This window comes from Ipomoea nil, unplaced genomic scaffold, assembly GCF_001879475.1.
Source record: "Ipomoea nil cultivar Tokyo-kokei standard unplaced genomic scaffold, Asagao_1.1 scaffold0482, whole genome shotgun sequence".
Taxonomy (NCBI): domain Eukaryota; kingdom Viridiplantae; phylum Streptophyta; class Magnoliopsida; order Solanales; family Convolvulaceae; genus Ipomoea; species Ipomoea nil.
In genome coordinates this window covers 2,565,614-2,585,442 of record NW_017616910.1, presented here as the reverse complement: position 1 = coordinate 2,585,442, position 19,829 = coordinate 2,565,614, and the positions used below count along the sequence as shown (strand labels likewise).

General features: G+C 36.1%; 2 protein-coding genes across 3 annotated transcripts; both read left to right on the top strand.

Moving 5' to 3' along the window:
• The first annotated feature begins 975 nt into the window (after positions 1 to 975).
• LOC109173523 (mitogen-activated protein kinase kinase kinase YODA-like) lies at positions 976 to 2,591 on the top strand. Its single transcript, XM_019322764.1, has one exon. It carries the CDS (start codon positions 1,050 to 1,052, stop codon positions 2,589 to 2,591), a length of 1,542 nt encoding a protein of 513 aa, XP_019178309.1. The 5' UTR covers positions 976 to 1,049.
• Positions 2,592 to 8,455: 5,864 nt separating this feature from the next.
• On the top strand, positions 8,456 to 12,880 carry LOC109173843 (pentatricopeptide repeat-containing protein At5g04780-like). Of its 2 annotated transcripts, XM_019323174.1 has the most exons (3): positions 8,456 to 8,579; positions 9,623 to 9,705; positions 9,909 to 12,880. In XM_019323174.1, exon 3 carries the CDS (start codon positions 9,916 to 9,918, stop codon positions 12,742 to 12,744), a length of 2,829 nt encoding a protein of 942 aa, XP_019178719.1. In that variant the 5' UTR covers positions 8,456 to 8,579; positions 9,623 to 9,705; positions 9,909 to 9,915; the 3' UTR covers positions 12,745 to 12,880. The 2 variants fall into 2 exon arrangements, with proteins under 2 accessions (XP_019178719.1, XP_019178720.1); XM_019323175.1 differs by lacking the exon at positions 8,456 to 8,579 and having other exon boundaries at positions 9,535 to 9,705; positions 9,914 to 12,880.
• Positions 12,881 to 19,829: the final 6,949 nt, after the last annotated feature.

Below are 19,829 nucleotides of genomic sequence, written 5' to 3'. Positions count from 1 at the left end.
CGTTACGTTGGATCAAAACGATGTTGTTTAATTTTATTACTGAAAGGCATTGATTCAAGTCAAACAAATTTAAGTCGTGTAAGTCTGAATGTAATCAGTGTCGAGTATATCTAATATATAAAACATAAATGTGTTGTTCAACTATTAGGTCAAACTTTAATTTATATAGAATACATTTTTTTTTTCAAAAAGTTCGACATTAGAGCCAAATCTAGATGATAGTGATTTGAATATTCACGTCATCCGATAAAAAAGAGATTGTGGAGTAACCCTAGGTGAGATGGCAAGAGATCTACACTTGTAACTACAAGGTCACATGTTCAAAACCAACTTAGGCTAGTTTATTGACCACCACACGTGTAAATGGGTGTGCTAAATATATAATATAAGAAATAAATAAATGTCTAATCTAATTATATATTACTTTAGACTTTTAATTAATTGAAACAAAATATATCTTTCGAAATTTTGACATCAAAGCTATATCTAGATGAGAAGGATTTGAACCTTCGCATTGTTATATAAAAGAGAGACAATGTCCAGAAAGTCATGAGTTCAATTTTGACAAATTTTGATTCTTCCACAACTTAACTACGCCTTTCAGATACTATTTACTAGTTTTTTGTTTTTACCTTGATGACAACCTATATAATACAAATTTATAGAATATATATACCATTATTAAACAACACACCGTAAAAAATTGGAATAAGATTAAAAGGATTTTATTTGCGGTGGGTGACATAAGTACATAAAATTGTACCAAAAAAATTTAGGAAATTACTAATTCTAGAAAAATGGATTAACCTCCGGAATACCATTATGGATAAGGATAAAACACCGTATCATCGTCAACGGGCTTCTCTTTGACGTGACGGTGGTCACGGATAATTTCAATTTTCATTTTAAAAAAAAATAATTTTACTAATTCTTTTGGCTTCGCCCACCCATATATATACCGCGAAAGGGCCCTTTCTTTCACAACACAAACCCAAATTTCAAAAGTTCAAAAAAAAAGAAAATTCATTTTCAAACACAATTCTACAGAAATGGCGAAGAAGCTGAACGTGGAGAGGAGCTGGGTTCGGGAGAGGTGCATCGGAAAAGGGTCGTTCGCGACGGTGAGCTTGGCGAGGAACGGCGGCGGTGTTTTTGCGGTGAAGTCGGTCGACGTGGCTTCCTGCTCGCCGTCGCAGGTGGAGGCTTTGGAGAACGAAATTAGGGTTCTCCGGCGGATTTCCTCGCCGTACGTCGTGAAGTATCTCGGCGACGATTCGACGTGGGAGGCGGCGGCGGCGTACAGGAACCTGCACTTGGAGTACTTGCCAGGTGGCACCGTCGCTGATTTGGCGCAACGGCGCGGCGGCGGTGACGTGGACGAAGCGGTTGTGAGGAGCTACGCCCGGTGCCTGGTTGAAGCTCTGAGGTATATTCACGCAAAGGGCATTGTGCATTGTGACGTCAAAGGCCAGAATGTTTTGGTGGGCCCCGCCGCCGGCCTTGCCAAGCTGGCGGATTTCGGTACTGCGGTGGAGATCGGAAGTGGACGACGGCCGGATAAGGCTGCGCCGCCGCGTGGGAGTCCACTGTGGATGGCGCCGGAGGTCATCCGCGGCGAGTATCAGGGGCCGGAATCCGACGTCTGGTCGCTCGGCTGCACCGTCATCGAGATGATCACCGGAAAGTGGCCGTGGGAGGATCGCGGCGCCGCCGATACACTCTGCCGAATCGGTTACTCCGACGAGTTGCCTCAGCTCCCAACTCAGTCATCGGAATTATGCCGCGATTTCCTATCCAAGTGCCTGCAACGAGATTTGAAGAAGCGATGGAGCTCCGATCAGCTCCTACGCCACCCATTCGTTTCACTGTTCCCTCCGCCGGATTCCGTCGCCGTCGCCGCCTTCCCCTCTCCCCGCTGCGTGCTCGACTGGTTCAACTCGGACTCCGATTCCGACACCGAGGATTCCGGAGAAACCGTTAACTTCTCGGCAAAGGAGAGGATCGGGAAATTAGCTTCGGGAATAAATTCGGATTGGGAGGGGACAGCTGGCGGCTGGGTGGTGGTTCGGGAAGGGACAAGCTCGGAATATCCAAATTTTCTTAGGACAGAAGGGGAAAGCATCAGTTCGGAATATTCTGATTCCACCGCGATCTTCGTTGCGGAGCCAACGAGTACAAGTGGGAGCAAAGAATGTTTAAATTCCGAAATTCATGGAGACAGTTACTGCCAGCAAACCTCATCTCACCGTTCACGGATGCTCCACAGAGCGGCGCGCGGTGATGATGAATTCCACGTGTACATATGTTCTAAGATTATTTTGTTAATGACATTGTTAATTACTGTTTATTACACATGTTTTACTAATTGTATTCTTCCCTGTTTTTATCACATCTATAAGAAGTCATTATTTCGGACACAACAACTGCATACAATTTTTAACTTTAGATTTTGCCGTCTTTTATCCCATCTCTATTTGATATATATTGGTCCAAGTAGACCAGAGATTACAAATTTATCTACTGTATCGATAATACCTTATATAATCATGTACATTTGTACTGAAAAAAATATATCAGTACCAACAATATAGGCAAATTATACTGTGCACCGGGGCGTATAATGCATTGTGCACCAGGGCGCATAATGCATTGTGCGCCCTGACCTAAAACGACGTCGTTTTGAACCTTTTCGTGTGTCTGTTGTTAACACCTTAAAAAATAATTTCATGTTTCGAATGTACATAATTGTATAATAGAATACACAGAATTTTATACTTGAAAACACATAATTTTATACCTGAAAACACAGAATTTTATATTTGAAAATACAAAATTTTATAACTGAAAATTCTCATGTTTCGAATGTACAGAATTATATAATAGAATGTACAGAATTTTATACCTGAAAATACAGAACTTACCAAAACGATATCGTTTTGAGAGGCGCGAGGCGCACATATGCACGGTATAATGATTGAACAATATACATGACACTATTAGCACTCGTGTTAATTGTACAAAATTTTTAAAAATTATATCAATTGTGTTGGGCTTATACTAATTAAGTTTGAGTGGGCAAGGAGTGGAATATGAATAAGCTAATTAGAATAGTATTTGAATAAAAAAGAGTGACAAATTAGACTTTGGACATGGTCCCTATTGAATGATGAATAACTAATAAGTATTCAATTTTAATATATTATTAAAAAATTATTTTTGATGTATTAAAGATTCAATTTTTGGTAACATATTATGAATTTATATGTCATAAATTGATCTTTTAATTTGGAGTACGGTCCACATACAGTATAATGGTGGAAAGGGAAGGGGAGGATGGGATTAGCATGTACAATGGAAAAGGAAGCGATGAATGTTGTGGTGAGGAGTAATGAACATCTTAGTGAGTAAGGAAGAGCTTGTTCACACGTAAGAATTTTGGAACACAAAGAAGCAAAGTAACTTGGAATTGGAATGCATGTACTACGTATGAAAGCTTTTGATCTGTTGAGAACTTTACAGAACATTTCCAAGTCAATTCCTATGAAAGATGACTTGTCTCATTTCCATCAACTTTGTTTCAGATAAACACTAATAATAATACTATAATTTAAAACAACAACCATCCCTTCTGGACACTGTGAAAATAGTTCTAAATTTCCCTTCTAGTCCACGGAATTTTCCTCTCAGTTGCACAAGGTCTTCATAATGTAATTAACGATTTAACATCTGTCTCTTATATAATTTATGAGTTATTTCACAAGAGCGAGATTTACGTAGTGCACATACACTGACAGATAATAACTATGAATTTTTCTCATAATAAAAAAATTAAAATTAAACTAATACAGAGTATATAATATATGACAGAGTTACCTACTAAGTATAATACAGAGTATTTCATAAGGTGGTGGTTAATCTCTTCCAATTTCTACTTAAATTGGTTGTTAATTGTTGAGCTAAATCCAAAACTGGCGACAACTCATCAAGATTTGAGTGTAGATTCCTTTGAGTTGTCTAACACCGTACTATCTACCATCTTTCATTCATATTAAATAAATATCTTTCAATTCTCCACACTTGTTGTCCCAAGCAACAACTATTGTTACACCCTTTCACGCTAGCAAATTAAAATGTTGCCAATGACACATTAACAGCTTCTATTACCTTATGATGTGAATTGATTAAATCTCATAAGGATGTCGACACAAATTAAATTCATGATATTTTATTATGAGAATCATGTTTCACCTACTCAGTCATCACTTTAAAATAGATGCATGGTCATTGTGTATAAATTAAAAGAATGAAAATGCAATGTTATCTGATTAATACTAGCAATAATTTTATGGTTTTAATTCATTTAGAAAGCAATGTGATCTTATTTTTGTTGTGTCGTTTGCGAGTTATTACATAAGAACAGAGTACATCTAGTGCAGAGTCCTGTGTAGTAGACTAGTAGCTGTGAATTACCCCCGTCACTCAAAACATAGTTAGCTTATCAATCAATTTTGACTAATTTGACCAGTATTAGTTGTCTGACATGATTAAACATTCAATATAAGTGTTTGATTAATTAGCTTTTTGTAACATTTTATTGCTCCAAAATGCTAAAATTCAAAAAACGGCTCACAGTAATTTTTTTTATCAATTTTTTTAGAAAGTCATTTTGCAAATAATAAGCTATCAGTTAACATCTAATTTACTCAAGGTTGCAGTAGGCGCTAGGCGCTAGTCGGGCGGCCGGGCAGCGCCTAGCGCCTAGGCGGTCTAGGCGGCGCCTAGGCGGATTCTAGGCGGCGCTAGGCGGGCACCAAAAAAATTAAAAAAAATAGTGACAGACTTGTAGTTCGACAATTTTAATGAGGTTGTTTTCAACGTTCACTCAAATAACACATCTAAATAAATGAAATAATGATAATTTATAAGTCATAATGTCATAATAATATTAAAATCAATAATTAATGAAAGACGACATCGGTCAAAATCAGACAAAATCGATCAAAATCGGTCAAAACGGTCAAAATCGGACGAAATCGGTCGACTCGGCCGAGTTGGCCGAGTTGACCGACTCGGCCGAGTTTGACCGCCCAGGCCGCCTAGGCGGCCGACCGAGTTTTGGCCGCCTATAGGCCAAAACTCCAAGGCAAGTGGCCGCCTAGCGCCTAGGCGGCTAGGCGGCCGAGTTTTACAACACTGAATTTACTTATTTACCAAACATCTTTCTACAATCAGTTAATGTTATCAACTACTTAAACCCACTAACTCAATCAGCTAACAGCTATTTACCAAACACCCACGTAGTAACAAACCCAACCCGAATACCTCCATTATTGTAAAAAATTTGAGACATTAACAATTGACTTTTGATGGAGTTTTGGTAGACTCCAAAAGTTCTCATTATCAATTGAATCCTTATCATCAATGATCAAGTTAACTTTCAACACATGTTGAAAATATTATATAATATCATTAGCATTTATAAAAGCATTCCATACATGTTTATTGAAGTTGTGAGCAATGTTTATTGGCTCCAAAGTAAATATTCATTGCACATACACACCAACTTTAACTTAACCCAAATGAATGAAGGCACTAAATCCAAAGCCGCGCCAACTAATCAAAGATTCCTCAGCTTTGCCAAACATTGTACCATGATTCCAAATTAAACCAATTATGGACACTTAATCCTGGGATTAAAATACTAATTAATCTGGATCCAAATACATTAGATTGGTCCGGTTATGTTAGCGCAGATCTGAACGTAATTATTGACGGACATGCCTTGCCTTACGGGAGCAGCTTTACAATAATGACAGCTGTAACGTCTGTAGTTATGAAACGTGGCTCGTCGTTAGGGTTGATCGTTACCAAACTGCTAACGACGTTAATTGTGGTTGTCAACGAGGATAAATTCCATGGATGTTCTGGGTTCGTGCCATGTGTCGTTTACTTTTCGTGTTGGTTTAGGTTTTTTCTTTTTTTTTTTTGAAATGATAACAAGAAAAGGTTTTTATTTTAGTTCACTAGTTTCAATCGGTACAAGAAATGGTGTAATCGTGTCCGTAAGCATGACTTTAGAAGTTTATAATAATAATAATAATAATAAAATCTTATCATTTTTTATTTTTATTGAATGTATACCGCTAATATTAATCCATTACAATATATTATGTGGACGGGAGTGTGAATGGTTAATTGAGATGAACGGGCTACAACTAGCGGTGTGCTGAGAGATTGTTAAGGTGGTCTAAATTTGTGAACTTTAATATTGGGTGGATATCGATCTCAATTAATTTTATTGTGGAGCTATAGTTAATTTATCGTGGGATACGTCTAAATTAGACAAAAAATTATCATAATATAGAGGTTGAAAGTGACTCCACAGTGAATAATGTATGGGATACCCATTGCCATATTATTAGTGCCATTATAGAGTTGGTATGAGAGATTGGATTTTAGTTTATGGCATGTGTTTTGGAAAACGGATTCTTGTATTGATTGATTAACTACAAATGGTAAGAATCTTCCTCTTAACTCACATGTCATTGATCTTTCTTGTGAAGGGATTCACTCATGATTCATTGTTATTTGTTGATTGTTTAAGTGTAATATTGTCAAGTTACATGTAATTTTTTGTTTTCTGGATGACAAGAAAAATATGTAGTCATTATTTGGTGGTCTGCATTGAGTAAACCCTATTTTTGCACAATAGTTTGCAAATTATACAAAGGAGGAAAATTACATTAGAAAAATTCTATGCAACAAACTAGATCGATCAAAAATAAGATCAAGTTTAGTCTGAATCAAATGCACCTACTATGTAGTATAGTACCTTAGAGGATCTTCAATAAATTATTTTTGAATGGATTTTTTGTGGGGTCACATATGAGGTGAAAGTGAGAGATCTTTGCAAGAGATTTTGGTTTTCCGTGGTGCACACGGTTGCAAAACGACGTCGTTTTGACTAGAAATGCGTGTTCTATTTAAAAAAAAAAAAAGAAATTCAGTTTCGATTCCCCTCAACAGCATTATGTTGTTCATTCATTGTGGATTTTTAGTTCATTCATTGTGGATATTTAGTTCATTCATTCTGGATTTTGTGTTATTCATTCACTGTGGATATATAGTTATGAATTTGTGGATATATAGTTATAAATTTGTGGATATATAATTATGAATTTGTGGATATTTAATTCAAATTATGCACAAAAAAATGTTATTGCCGAAAATCAAACCTGAATGTTTTTTTTTTTAGTGGGGCGCGCATTTTTAGTCAAAACGACGTTGTTTTTGCAACCATGTACACCATACATGGTGCACACGGTTGCACATCATAATTTGCGTTAATATGGGCCCCACCAAATAATTAAAGAGTAGCTCCTGGTGTAGGCGAATTATGTTGTGCAACTGTGTGCGTCATGTATGGTGCACACTGTTCTATGTTCATAATTACTGAACTATATGTTCATAATTATAAAGCTATATATTCATAATTTTGAACTTCATATTCATAATTATTGAACTCTATATTCACAATTACAGAACTCTATGTTCATAATTTTCAATGTTCATATTCTCAATTGCTGAACTCTGTATTCACAAATCACATAACTATATGTTCATAATTTGATAACTATACAGTTTAGAAATTATGAGTCTATAGAACAAAAATTAAGAATCTACAGTACAGATATTATGAATCTGCAGTATAGAAATTATGAATCTACTGTATAGAAATTATGAATTTACTGTATTTAAATTATGAATCTACGGTTTAGAAATTATGAATCTACAGTATAGATTTTATGAATCTATAATATAGAAATTATGAATCTAGAGTATAGAAATTATGAATTTATAGTATAGAAATTATAAATTTGGAACCGTGTGCACCTTACATGGTGCACACGGTTGCACAACATAACATTTCCCTGGTGTGTGTGAGGTGCATCAGAAGTTTCCAATCAGGAGCGTGCACTCCACGCGCCGCTGGACATGTTAACTATTGATTTTTTTTTTTAAAAAAAAATCTCATTTTTCGTGTTTTTTTTTTTTTTAATTCCATCTATTTTCTTCTATTTGACATCTTAAAATTTTTGCAAAAATCGTACAAGAGGTCAAATCTCACAAAATATCAATCATTATTGTGTGGACCATGGTTCACACAAGTTGTGTGGACCATATTTTGTCTTCTGTAAAATAATGTACAATCAGTACAAAAGTAATGTACATTTAGTACAAAGATAATGTACATTGTATATAGGGGATGTACATTATTTTTGTTCTGAGTGTACATTATATTGTATAATGTACATTCAGTACAAAAATAATGTACATTTAGTACATTAAAAATATACTTTTTGTTATAGTCCACATAACATTGTGTGGACCATGGTCCATACAATAATTTGCCCACAAAATATAGGCTATGCCACCTTTTACAAAACAATAACTTGGGGGGCTTTTGCAAACCCATCAGCATTGGGCCTTGTATTGGGTATTGTTGAGACAATATCCCTCAGTCGCCGGTCGTGAGCCGCCTCCGTCTTCACCACCGTCCAGTCGCCGCCTCGCCTCAGGTTCTTAGTCTCCTTCTCAACTTCTCACCCCTTGGACTATAAATCTTAATTTCAATATTTTGTTCAATTGTTTGCCCTAAGTATTGAGTTTTGAAATCTGATTTTGCCCTAATTTCCTTAATTTTGTTTTTGCCGATGAGAGCTGACTGCTGAGGATAGAGAGATTAGAGAGACAGATAGGTGATGTACTGATGTTAGTTGTGCACAACAGCGCAGTGCACTTCAGCACTTGTTTTTTTTTTTTTTTTTTTTTTTTTTTTTTTTTTTTTTTTTTTTTTTTTTTGTTTTTTTGGAGTTTTTATGTTAGTTGCTGGTTTCTGCAGTGCTAATTTGCTATAATAATGTTAGTTCTTACTGTTTATTATGTCTTTGTTTTTAATTTCGATTTTCCTATATTGTTCATACACCATCAAGTTGTGTAAGAATCCTTTGAGCTGTACTCAATAAATGGTTGGGTTTGGATTTCTTCAATGGGACTATGGGAGCGAGATTGTGAAAAGCTTTAGAAATTAGTTTATTTGAATTTTTTTGGATTGAAGTGACTGTTTTTTTTTTGGTCTATTTTTAAAAATCCTCAACTGTCCTTGGCATTTTTTACTTCAAAGCTTGTTGTATACAACTATACACTCAATTGCATAATGCCAAAAACAGTAAAATTTGAAATGGATAAGTGTAATGGAGGCTCCAGATTCAGTTGATGGTGTATGAACAATGGGATGGTGTTACTCTGTATATTGACATATTTTCCCTATAATCAGTATATTGTCTCTAATCTGTGTATTAGTGCTAATTTTAGAGATTGACAGACTACTAATTTTTTTCTCTATTAATTAGAGACTGTGACTACTAATCTTTTTGGTGTTTGATATTTTGTCATGGATATTTTTAAAACGATTTTAACATCAAGTCTTTGCCCCCACTCAAATAAAATCCTGGATCTGCCCTTGATGGGTACTGTAATTTCTTAGTAAAATCAACCAATATATGCTTTTATTTATCTAATACAGTTTCTGATAAAGTGTTCAACAATATTTTTGTTTTAGGATTGCTAAAACTATGTGATAGAAGACCCCGCTGTGAGCATATGGCGATAACAAAAAGCCTAAAAAGAGAAAACAGTTGTAAGGTAAACTGTTACCTTTGTTTCCTGTTAATTGTTTCCTTTTGTTACCTATCATTCCGGATTTTGTGAGTTTCTTCATAGTAGTAAATTATAGTTTTTAATATTTTGGTGGGATATGAATAGTTTTTTAGCCGTAATGATATGAGACATTCATTAAAGATATTATGATAGCAAAGATAACAGACAGTGTTTGTATTTTTTTTCAGTATAGAAATGATATGGACTGTGACAAATCTTTGGCACCTCTATTATGATCAAAAACCTCTTATCCAACGGCTTTACCTGCAATTCAAACTCAATTCTCCATCGCCAAGATTTGCCTTCATCTCTACGCTCTCCGCAGTTCAACATTTTCACAATCCTGTTATTCCGAGATTCACCGGAACTCTTGACTCCACTTCTACTTTGCCATCCTACACAAAGCTCCTTTCTCACCTTTCCCAGATCAAGTCTCTAGTACCAGGTCTACAAATCCATGCGTGTGTAACGAAGCTTGGGTTGTCCCAAGACAATAAACATAGAAACCATTTGATAAATCTTTATTCAAAATGTGGGGTTTTTGGGCATGCCCACAAGCTGATCGAGGAAAGTCCCGAACCAGACTTGGTTTCTTGGTCTTCTTTGATGTCTGGGTATGCCCAGAATGGGCTTGGGGAAGAGGCCACCTTAGCTTTCCAAAAGATGCATTCTTTGGGACTTAAGTGTAATGAGTTTGCATTCCCTAGTGTGCTTAAGGCTTGCTCGCTTAAAAAGGATCTTTTGCTTGGGAAGCAGATTCATGGGGTTGTGATGGTGACTGGGTTTGGATCTGATGTATTTGTGGCCAACACATTGGTTGTTTTGTATGCGAAATGCGGGGAATTACTGGATTCTAGGAGACTATTTGAGGAGATCCCGGAAAGGAATGTTGTGTCGTGGAATGCTTTGTTTTCTTGTTACACACAGAGTGACTATTTCGGGGAAGCTGTGTGCTTGTTTCAAGAAATGATTGAGTGTGGAATAAGGCCAGATGAGTACAGTTTATCCACAATATTGAATGCTTGTACAGGATTAGCAGATATTGGTCTAGGGAAGAAAATCCACGGTTATCTGTTAAAGCTCGGTTATGATTCCGACCCTTTCTCCTCTAATGCACTCGTAGACATGTATGCGAAATTGGGGGACTTGAAGGATGCCATTGCTGTTTTTCAGGGAATTGCAGAACCCGACATTGTTTCCTGGAATGCTTTAATTGCTGGATGTGTTCTCCGTGAGTGTCATGACCATGCTTTGGATATGCTGTGCCAGATGAGAAGGTCGGGAATGTGGCCAAATATGTTCACTTTATCAAGCGCTCTAAAAGCTTGTGCTGCACTGCAGCTGCAGCGAACAGGTAAAACATTGCATTCTCTTTTAATCAAGAAAGACATAGTATTAGATCCATTTGTGAGTGTTGGCCTTATTGATATGTATTGCAAATGCGGTCTGATGAACAATGCAAGACTAATCTATGATTTGATGCCTGAGAAGGACTTGATTGCGCTGAATGCTATGATCTCTGGGTATTCACAGAACGAGGCAGACTCAGAATGTCTAACCCTTTTCACTGAGATGCACGAGAAAGGAATCATATTTGATCAGACATCTTTACTAGTAGTCCTCAACTCCACTGCCGGCTTGCAGGCTGCTGATGTCTGTAAACAAGTCCATGCACTTTGTGTTAAGTCAGGGTTTCAGTCTGATGCATTTGTGATAAATAGTCTCATTGATTCATACGGAAAATGTAGCCTGCTGGTGGATGCAGCTAAAATTTTGGAGGAATGCCCGATCGTAGATTTGCCATCGTTTACCTCTTTGATTACAGCTTATGCTCAATATGGACAAGGTGAAGAAGCTTTGAAGCTATATTTAAGGTTGCAAGATATGGGTATAATGCCCGACTCATTTGTTTGCAGTTCCCTCCTGAATGCCTGTGCAAATCTGTCAGCGTATGAACAGGGGAAACAAATGCACGTTCATGTCATGAAACACGGGTTCATGTCTGATACCTTTGCTGGCAATTCTCTGGTAAACATGTATGCCAAATGTGGAAGCATAGAGGACGCTGGGTGTGCTTTCTCTGAGGTTCCAAACAAAAGTATTGTCTCGTGGTCAGCTATGATTGCGGGACTTGCCCAGCATGGACACGCAACGAAGGCGCTTAATTTGTTCAGCGAAATGCTTAGGGATGGTATTTCCCCCAATCACATAACACTCGTTAGTGTCCTCTGTGCATGTAACCATGCTGGTTTAGTTGCAGAGGCAAAAAACTATTTCCAGACGATGAACGAGACATTTGGAGTGGAACCAACACAAGAGCACTACGCCTGCATGATTGATGTCCTGGGGCGAGCAGGAGAGCTGGACGAGGCTATTGATCTCATTAATCAGATGCCTTTCGAGGCTAATGCATCTGTATGGGGGGCTCTTCTCGGTGCTGCAAGAATCCATAAAAACGTGCAGCTAGGCGAAGAAGCTGCACACAAGCTTTTCAACCTTGAACCAGAGAAATCTGGGACACATGTTCTTCTTGCAAATATTTATGCATCAGTTGGGCTGTGGGGGAATGTAGCAGAGGTGAGAAGGTTGATGAAAGATAGCAAAGTAAAGAAGGAACCTGGGATGAGCTGGATTGAAGTCAAGGACGCGGTATACTCATTTATCGTGGGCGACAGAAGCCATCCTAGAAGCCAAGAAATATACGCGAAACTCGAGGAGTTGGGAGACCTAATGGTTAAAGCTGGGTATGTTCCAATGGTAGAGGTAGATCTCCATGATGTCGAAAGGCGACAAAAAGAGATCCTCCTCTCTTACCACAGCGAGAAACTCGCTGTGGCATTCGGGTTGATTGCTACTCCACCTGGAGCTCCCATTAGGGTGAAGAAGAACCTTAGGATTTGCTTGGACTGCCACACAGCCTTCAAATTCATCTGCAAGATTGTCTCAAGAGAAATCATCATTAGAGATATCAACAGGTTCCACCATTTCAAAGATGGATCTTGTTCTTGTGGGGATTACTGGTAACCTTTCAATTCAATAGTGTTATACTTTCCATGTTTGAATCTTGTTGGTACGGCAGCAAGCTAGTCTCTTTGACATTTTTGGTTTCAATTAGTTTTCATTTCTTCTAACTTATAGATAGGGTTCAACATTTGTTTTATTTAGTGATGAGGGAAACCCGCAACCAGAAGATGTAGCTCAAACCTAGAAGGCCAAGAAACAGTTCAATATAAATGGACACACATGACACATTAAAGAGAAATGCACATGAAGTTCAATAGTGATAAATACAATCACCAGAATTCAAAATGAACATCTACCTCAGTAAAAATGTACATGAAGTTCAAGTAAGATGCACTGCACTGCACACATTTTGTAAGACAAACGTTGATAATGCCATCATATCATGTGTGTTTTGCCAAGCTTTTACCATTTAAGTACCTTCCGAGCTTTTCGGTTGCATTCTAGTACCTTCCTTAGCTCTCATATTTTGGCCATTTGCATTCACTGCGACCAAGGTTTTTATTAAAAAAAATTAAATATGTTAATTCTTAATTATTATTATTAGGCATCGAAGTAATTAAAACATATTAATGTGACATTTGTGATCAATCACTTTTAACCTGAAAATTACTTACAATAACATGTCAAATTAGGTTGATTACATTTTTTTTTCTAAATTCATGTATCTAATTAAAGTTTTTTATAATTCAAATGCCTAATTGCACTTTCAACGAATTATTTGGCCCTTACTCCCCTTATCTTTAAAATGTGAGTTTCGTTGGAAGGATAGAATTTAGAGGAAAAGAATTGTAATTTGGTGGTAAAAGGATAATGTAAGAATTCAAATTACATTGTTTGGTAAACATGAATAGAATGATTATAAATTGAAAGGAAAGAAGTGAAAAAAAAATAAAAATTAAAATACTATTATTATTATTATTATTATTTTTATTATATAATAATAATAATAATAATAATAATAATAATAATAATAATAATAATAATAATAAGGGCAAAGTAGTAATTCATTTTAAAATTACACTTTCACAAGCTATGATAGGGTGTTTGGTTGAAATGAGGGAATTATGGTTGAAATGAACTGTAATTCCATGGGAAGAGAATAAAGTGAGAATTTAAATTACATTATTTGATATGAAGGACTATAATGATTGAAAGTTAACATGGAGGGTGTGGTTGAGTGAAAGGGACTCATTCATCATTAACCAAAGATCAAAGGTTCAATCCTTAGTTTTAATAATGGAGCAACCTTAAATCTTCAGGTCAACTGTCTCACCCAAAAGAGGTGTCTACAATTTAACAAAAGGATTAGTCAGGATTATGTCCGATCAAATAGTAATTCAACATAAATTACAATTCCTAAGGCGACCGTCAACCAAACCATGGAATTACAATTCCATCTTACCAAACATCTCATGAAATAATTCAACATAAATTACAATTCCTAAGGCGACCGTCAACCAAACCATGGAATTACAATTCCATCTTACCAAGCATCTCATGAAATTACAATTCTAAAAAGTACCATAAAAATTACAAATTGTTGTAATTTGGCCTATCAACTCGTTAGTTCTCGCGTGATAGTTGTACGGTAACGCATCGATTATATGTATGAAGAATATTGCAATATGGAATGGAAGAGTAGAGAGAAAAATATAACACAAGAATGTAGAACTCAAGAGCACAAGTACTCTATTTCATTATGCCTTGAACATGTATATATATACATCCATATAACCCTTCATTTTCTATAACATAAATAATGGAATAAATTTAAGGCAAATGAAAGGTCTTGTGATAATGGCCATAATAATAATAATATTTATATCACTCCCCCTTGGCCATTATCAAACTATACTCATGCCTCGTTAAAAACCTCGCTAGGAAAACCCAGTGGGAAAAACCTAGACGAGGAAAAGAGTACACGAAGTATGTCAAACAATGTGTTGCACCGGTTGCCTCATTAAAAACCTTAGCCTAAGAAAACCCAGTGGGAAAAAAACTTAGCTAAGGAAAAGAGTACGACCATAAGCCTTCCGGGCATAATCTTCAAAATTCTAAGGGTCTTCAGGACTATCCACTCAAGTGCACCAACATCAATTGCCTCATTAAAAACCTTAGCTTAAGAAAACCCCGTGGGGAAAAACTTAGCTAAGGAAAAAAGAGTACAACCATATGCTTTCGTAGCATAATATTCAGGATTTCGAAAGACCTTCTAGATTGTCCATTCCAGTGTAGCTAGGGGTTGTCGCTCCCCCTGAAGATAACAATATTCTAAGCCTATGCATCCCAATTTTATGAACATATTACACAAAAGTGGATGTAGGCAGAGACTTAGTGAACGTATCTGCAAGATTGTTCACTGGGATAAACTTTTTCAACAATAATTTTACCACTCTTCTAGAGTTCATGTGTGTAGAAGGACTTAGGTGCAATATGTTTTGTAAGGTTCCTCTTAACAAACCTATTACTTGCTTGTGCAACACAATCTTATTTGTCCTCATATGAGACATTGGGGGTAAAAATATAACATAACCAGTTTTGGACTTGGCATCATAGGGATCAAATAAAAGAGTCATTGCCCAAGTAGCCCATCAAAACCACATATTGGTTTCTCACATAAATGTCAAAATCTTTGTACATCGAAGGTGCTGGAGGATATGTTAAATACAATTCCAATTTTCATTGTAGGGGGAAGCACTAAATGTTGCAAGCAATTTCATCGCAAATTCAATATCAGGCCTGATGCGATTATGGAACTTCTAGTTCAATAATAGTGCTCCAATAGGAATGTAGTAATGGACTTCCAGTCCCTAAATATCCTCATTATCATCTTCGAGTCTAAATGGTCCTTTATCTACTTCAAGAGATTATTGGACAACCGTTTGTGTGATAAGTAAATAATACTTATCCATATAAAACATCTTCATGACATTTTTCAAGTAGGCTAACTGGTGTATAAAACTTCTTCAAGGAGAAGCTCGATCTTCAGGTCGAGACAATACTTGGATTTCCAAGTCTTTTATTTCAAAACTCCGTCTTTCGGCATGAGCTGATATCACCAAGCTGTCTATGTGTTTCAATGATATTTAAACCATCAATATCGACTATGATAATAAACAAATAACTCCATTAGCAATTCTTTAACAAACACATAATGGTACATATTTGCATATTTCTTCTTCGGGAGGAAAAATACACAGTCAACTCAATCATTCAATATGCATTCCTTCTTCAGGAGGAAAAACACTCAATCAATATATAATATTCAATTCTTACAAAGACTTTTGTAATTTAATGATACACGTTGCGATTTTCACTTTCCACATTCCAAAAGTGTTGAATCCATCTGGGATTTACAAATAAATATTAGCGTCTAATGACCAGTAAATTACGGTCATGACGTTCATCAATTGCATATCTAAATTCATAATTCACTGCCAATAATGTTAATTTTCGGAACGTAATGCCATATGTTGTGGGAGAGAATATTTGATCAAAATTAATTCAGGGTCTTTGCGTAAACCCTTAAGCTACCAGTCTCGCTTTATATTATACCACCATATTGTTTCTATTTCTCTTTCGTACAAACACCCATTTGTAACCTACATGGTTAACATTAAATGGTGTACGTGTTATAAAGAGAATACAGTTTTAGCGAGCTGAGCTGTACATGCCTTAATTGCTCCGTTATACATAAAAAATACCAAGGCACAACTGGTGCCTAGCTCTGGATCCAGATTCTCATATAACGAGAACAATTTGTAAAGGCAATTCTGTTGTCGACAACTATAACATTTTTCATAAATCTCTCCCATATATATAAAATAATGGAAATTTCTAATTCAACCAGACTCTAGACATTTCTCAAAGATATTTTTATCTGGTCGTTCCGCATCCCCAGTATTATGATTTTGGGTGCACCTATAAATTTATTGGGTTTTTTTTCGCCTTCTGGACATGCTTTTTTAATCGATTTCAAGAGTGACATCATTTTGTACTAGATTTAGCTTTCGGTGGATTATACCAACATGTCTCCACGCTTCTGGCGTCAAGGAGCACTGGTAGATACATAGGGTCCAAGTTGGGAAAGATATATAGGACCTAGTCACTCTTTTTATGATCAATATATATATATATATATATATATATATATATTGGCAGATTAATTATCTTCTGAACTTCTAGTTCAGTTTACTTCTTCTGAACTTCTAGTTCAGTCTACCTAGTACGTGGATTAAATATTGAAGATCTTTTTCATCAATCATCAATAGAATTTCTCGGCATTCTATTAAATTTGAGCTCTTATCTCCCTCTAATGCCGTGAACTGATCTTCATAAAGTGTGCAATCAGCGTACCTAATTATATATTGATCCCTTATCATGGGCTCTAAGAATTTAAATAACAGACGGATGTTTATAATCAACATATACATGCCCACAAAGGTACGCTATGGTGGTGATATAGGAAAAAGACTGCACACTGTGAATAAAACGCAGATGGGAAATGTTTGATTTTATACCACGTACTAGGTTCTAGGGGGAATAATTATGATATGCAGTAGGTGAGATTGTGATAACCACAATATCATATAAAACTGATGTCCCCAACAAGAAAATATATAATCAGATATGAAAGCATACATATCAAATGATATTATAAGGGTACACAACAATCATAGGGAAGTTGTGAAGCTTGTCAAATAAAATAGATCTTCAAGATCTCCCAAAAATCCTTATCCTCAACTTTACATTAGTTCACTCACTGGTTTGGGAATTGCTTCGTGCAAATTCACATGATATAATTCACTCCCTCATTTGCTTCGGGCAAACTAATATGAAATGATTTATTCCTTCGTTTGCTTCGGGCAAACTGATATGATATCATTTTCTTCTATCTTTCAAATTAATAACATATAAATCAATCATATCATGTAAGGCATAAGTCAAGGATCATTCTTATAAAGGGGTATAGTATACTACCCCTTAAATAACACAGAATTGCACTAAGCCATACTCGGAGAGGGATTCGACACTTTGACATCTTAAATTTAGTCAAAAGATTATTATCATAATTTATTGATAATAGCAATCCTTCTGGGATTGATAATAACTCAATTTTGAATTAGCAACCAGTCAATTTCATACGAGAATCATGTTGCATGCATGAGAAAAAAATTTCATAAATAAGCATGCAAACTAAGAGGAGTAACTCCGAGAAGTAAACTTCCTCCGGAAAATAAAGTTCCAGAAAGTAAAAAACATTCGAAAAGTAAAATTTCAAGAAGTAAGATTAGAAAGTTAAGCTTATAGAAGTAAACTTTCCGAATAGTCACTTCGAGTAGTAAAATTAGCAAGGAAAAAGTGAAAAACAGCAAAGTAAAATCACTTTGCATTCATAATAGTTTGCGTCCAAAAAAAACTTAACTTTTCGAATATTACCGTCATGAATTAACTTTTCGGATGCTTCAGGCATAAACTAACTTCTCGGATGCTTCAAGCATAAGCTAACTTCTCGGATGCTTCAAGCATGAGCTAACTACTCGGATACTTCATGCTTCAGGCATGAACTAACTTTTTTTTTTTTTGGCCATGAATATATTTTCATGCATTGTTCAAAACATTATCATGACACCAATCATTTCTTCATCAATACCTCGTCATTTCATTATCATCATTTATCGCAATATTTGCTTCAGGCAAATTAGCTAGAATCATCAAGATGAGGTTCATTCTCCGATAAGCAAATGCTTTGGTGCGCGGCACGTAGGGATCAATACCCTTCAGACCCAATTGTTAGCAAACCCGCTTCTGGCTAGGATTTTGCCTCGATGGGTTTGGTTGTCCTTGAATATCTTGATCACTTTGTTTCTTATTCTAAGCTCGAAATTCATACCACACCGATTATAATCTCGACTGTAACCCCTTATAAAGTTACTCAACTAGGTAACATTATGTGCTTCAATCACCTGTGCAAAATCAACCAGACATGCACTTTTGATCATTCATCAACAACTAGTTATGATTCTTAGCCACAAGGAGTGCTAAAATCAGCTTAGGATACTTCGCATAATTTGTTGTCTTGTACTACTGCTAGAGTACAAATTACTCGCATGAAAAGTTGGCAATGTCTTTCCAATTAAATATTTATCTGAAACTTCTTGTTTAGAGTTTCAGTTGCGAGACTATTTTGTGCATAGCTGAATTATATTTAATCACTGACTTACATTATAATCTCAAAATTAAACATGAGATTAAACTAGTCAAAATGTGTCTTGGGGAAGAACATTTGATGGCTTTTGGTCGGAATAGTCCTTCAGGGACTTCCATTAATTCAAAGCGTTCTTTTTCAATCAGATACTCATTTTTAAGATCGTGGTTCAAGTGGTGACATATGAAAATGAGAGCTTGTGCCTTCTGGGCATCGATGCTCTGTGACTTAGCAAAAAAAGCTTGGCTCAATTCTTTGGATGCCAAATAAATTTCAATATCTAGAACCCAACAATTGCTTCCTTCATAAGCAAGTTCAATAAATTCACATTTGACAATGGAAGACGTAATCTACAAAACATATATCATAAATTCTCATATACGTTCATAATATCACATGTTTATAGCAAAATAAAGAATTTAATATCTTCTAGATGCAAACGAACTTTCCGGGATGAAGTCAAAATATAAAATCTAAAAACAAATTGATCTTTCGAATATACACAAATTAAAACCGAAATGGTGCAACACGAATCGGTGAGGCAAACACCAAATTGATGCAGCAAGCATCGACTTGTGTTTATAGCATCAACTCGTGCTACAAGTAACAAGGCACGAATCGGTGCGGCAAACACCGAATTGATGCAGCAAGCATCGACTCGTGTTTATAGCATCAACTTGTGCTACAGGCAACAAGTAGTGCTTCACTCTCCAATACACCGAATTCATGCTCCCAAGTCATCAATTAAGATTTAAAGTCTCACTCACTCTTAAGTTTCCACAAAATAAACTTTAACAATCTTAATTAAAAACCATTCATTCATTGCCTAATTAGGCACAAAAATGAATTGCTAATCACATGCAAATGGCATACCATA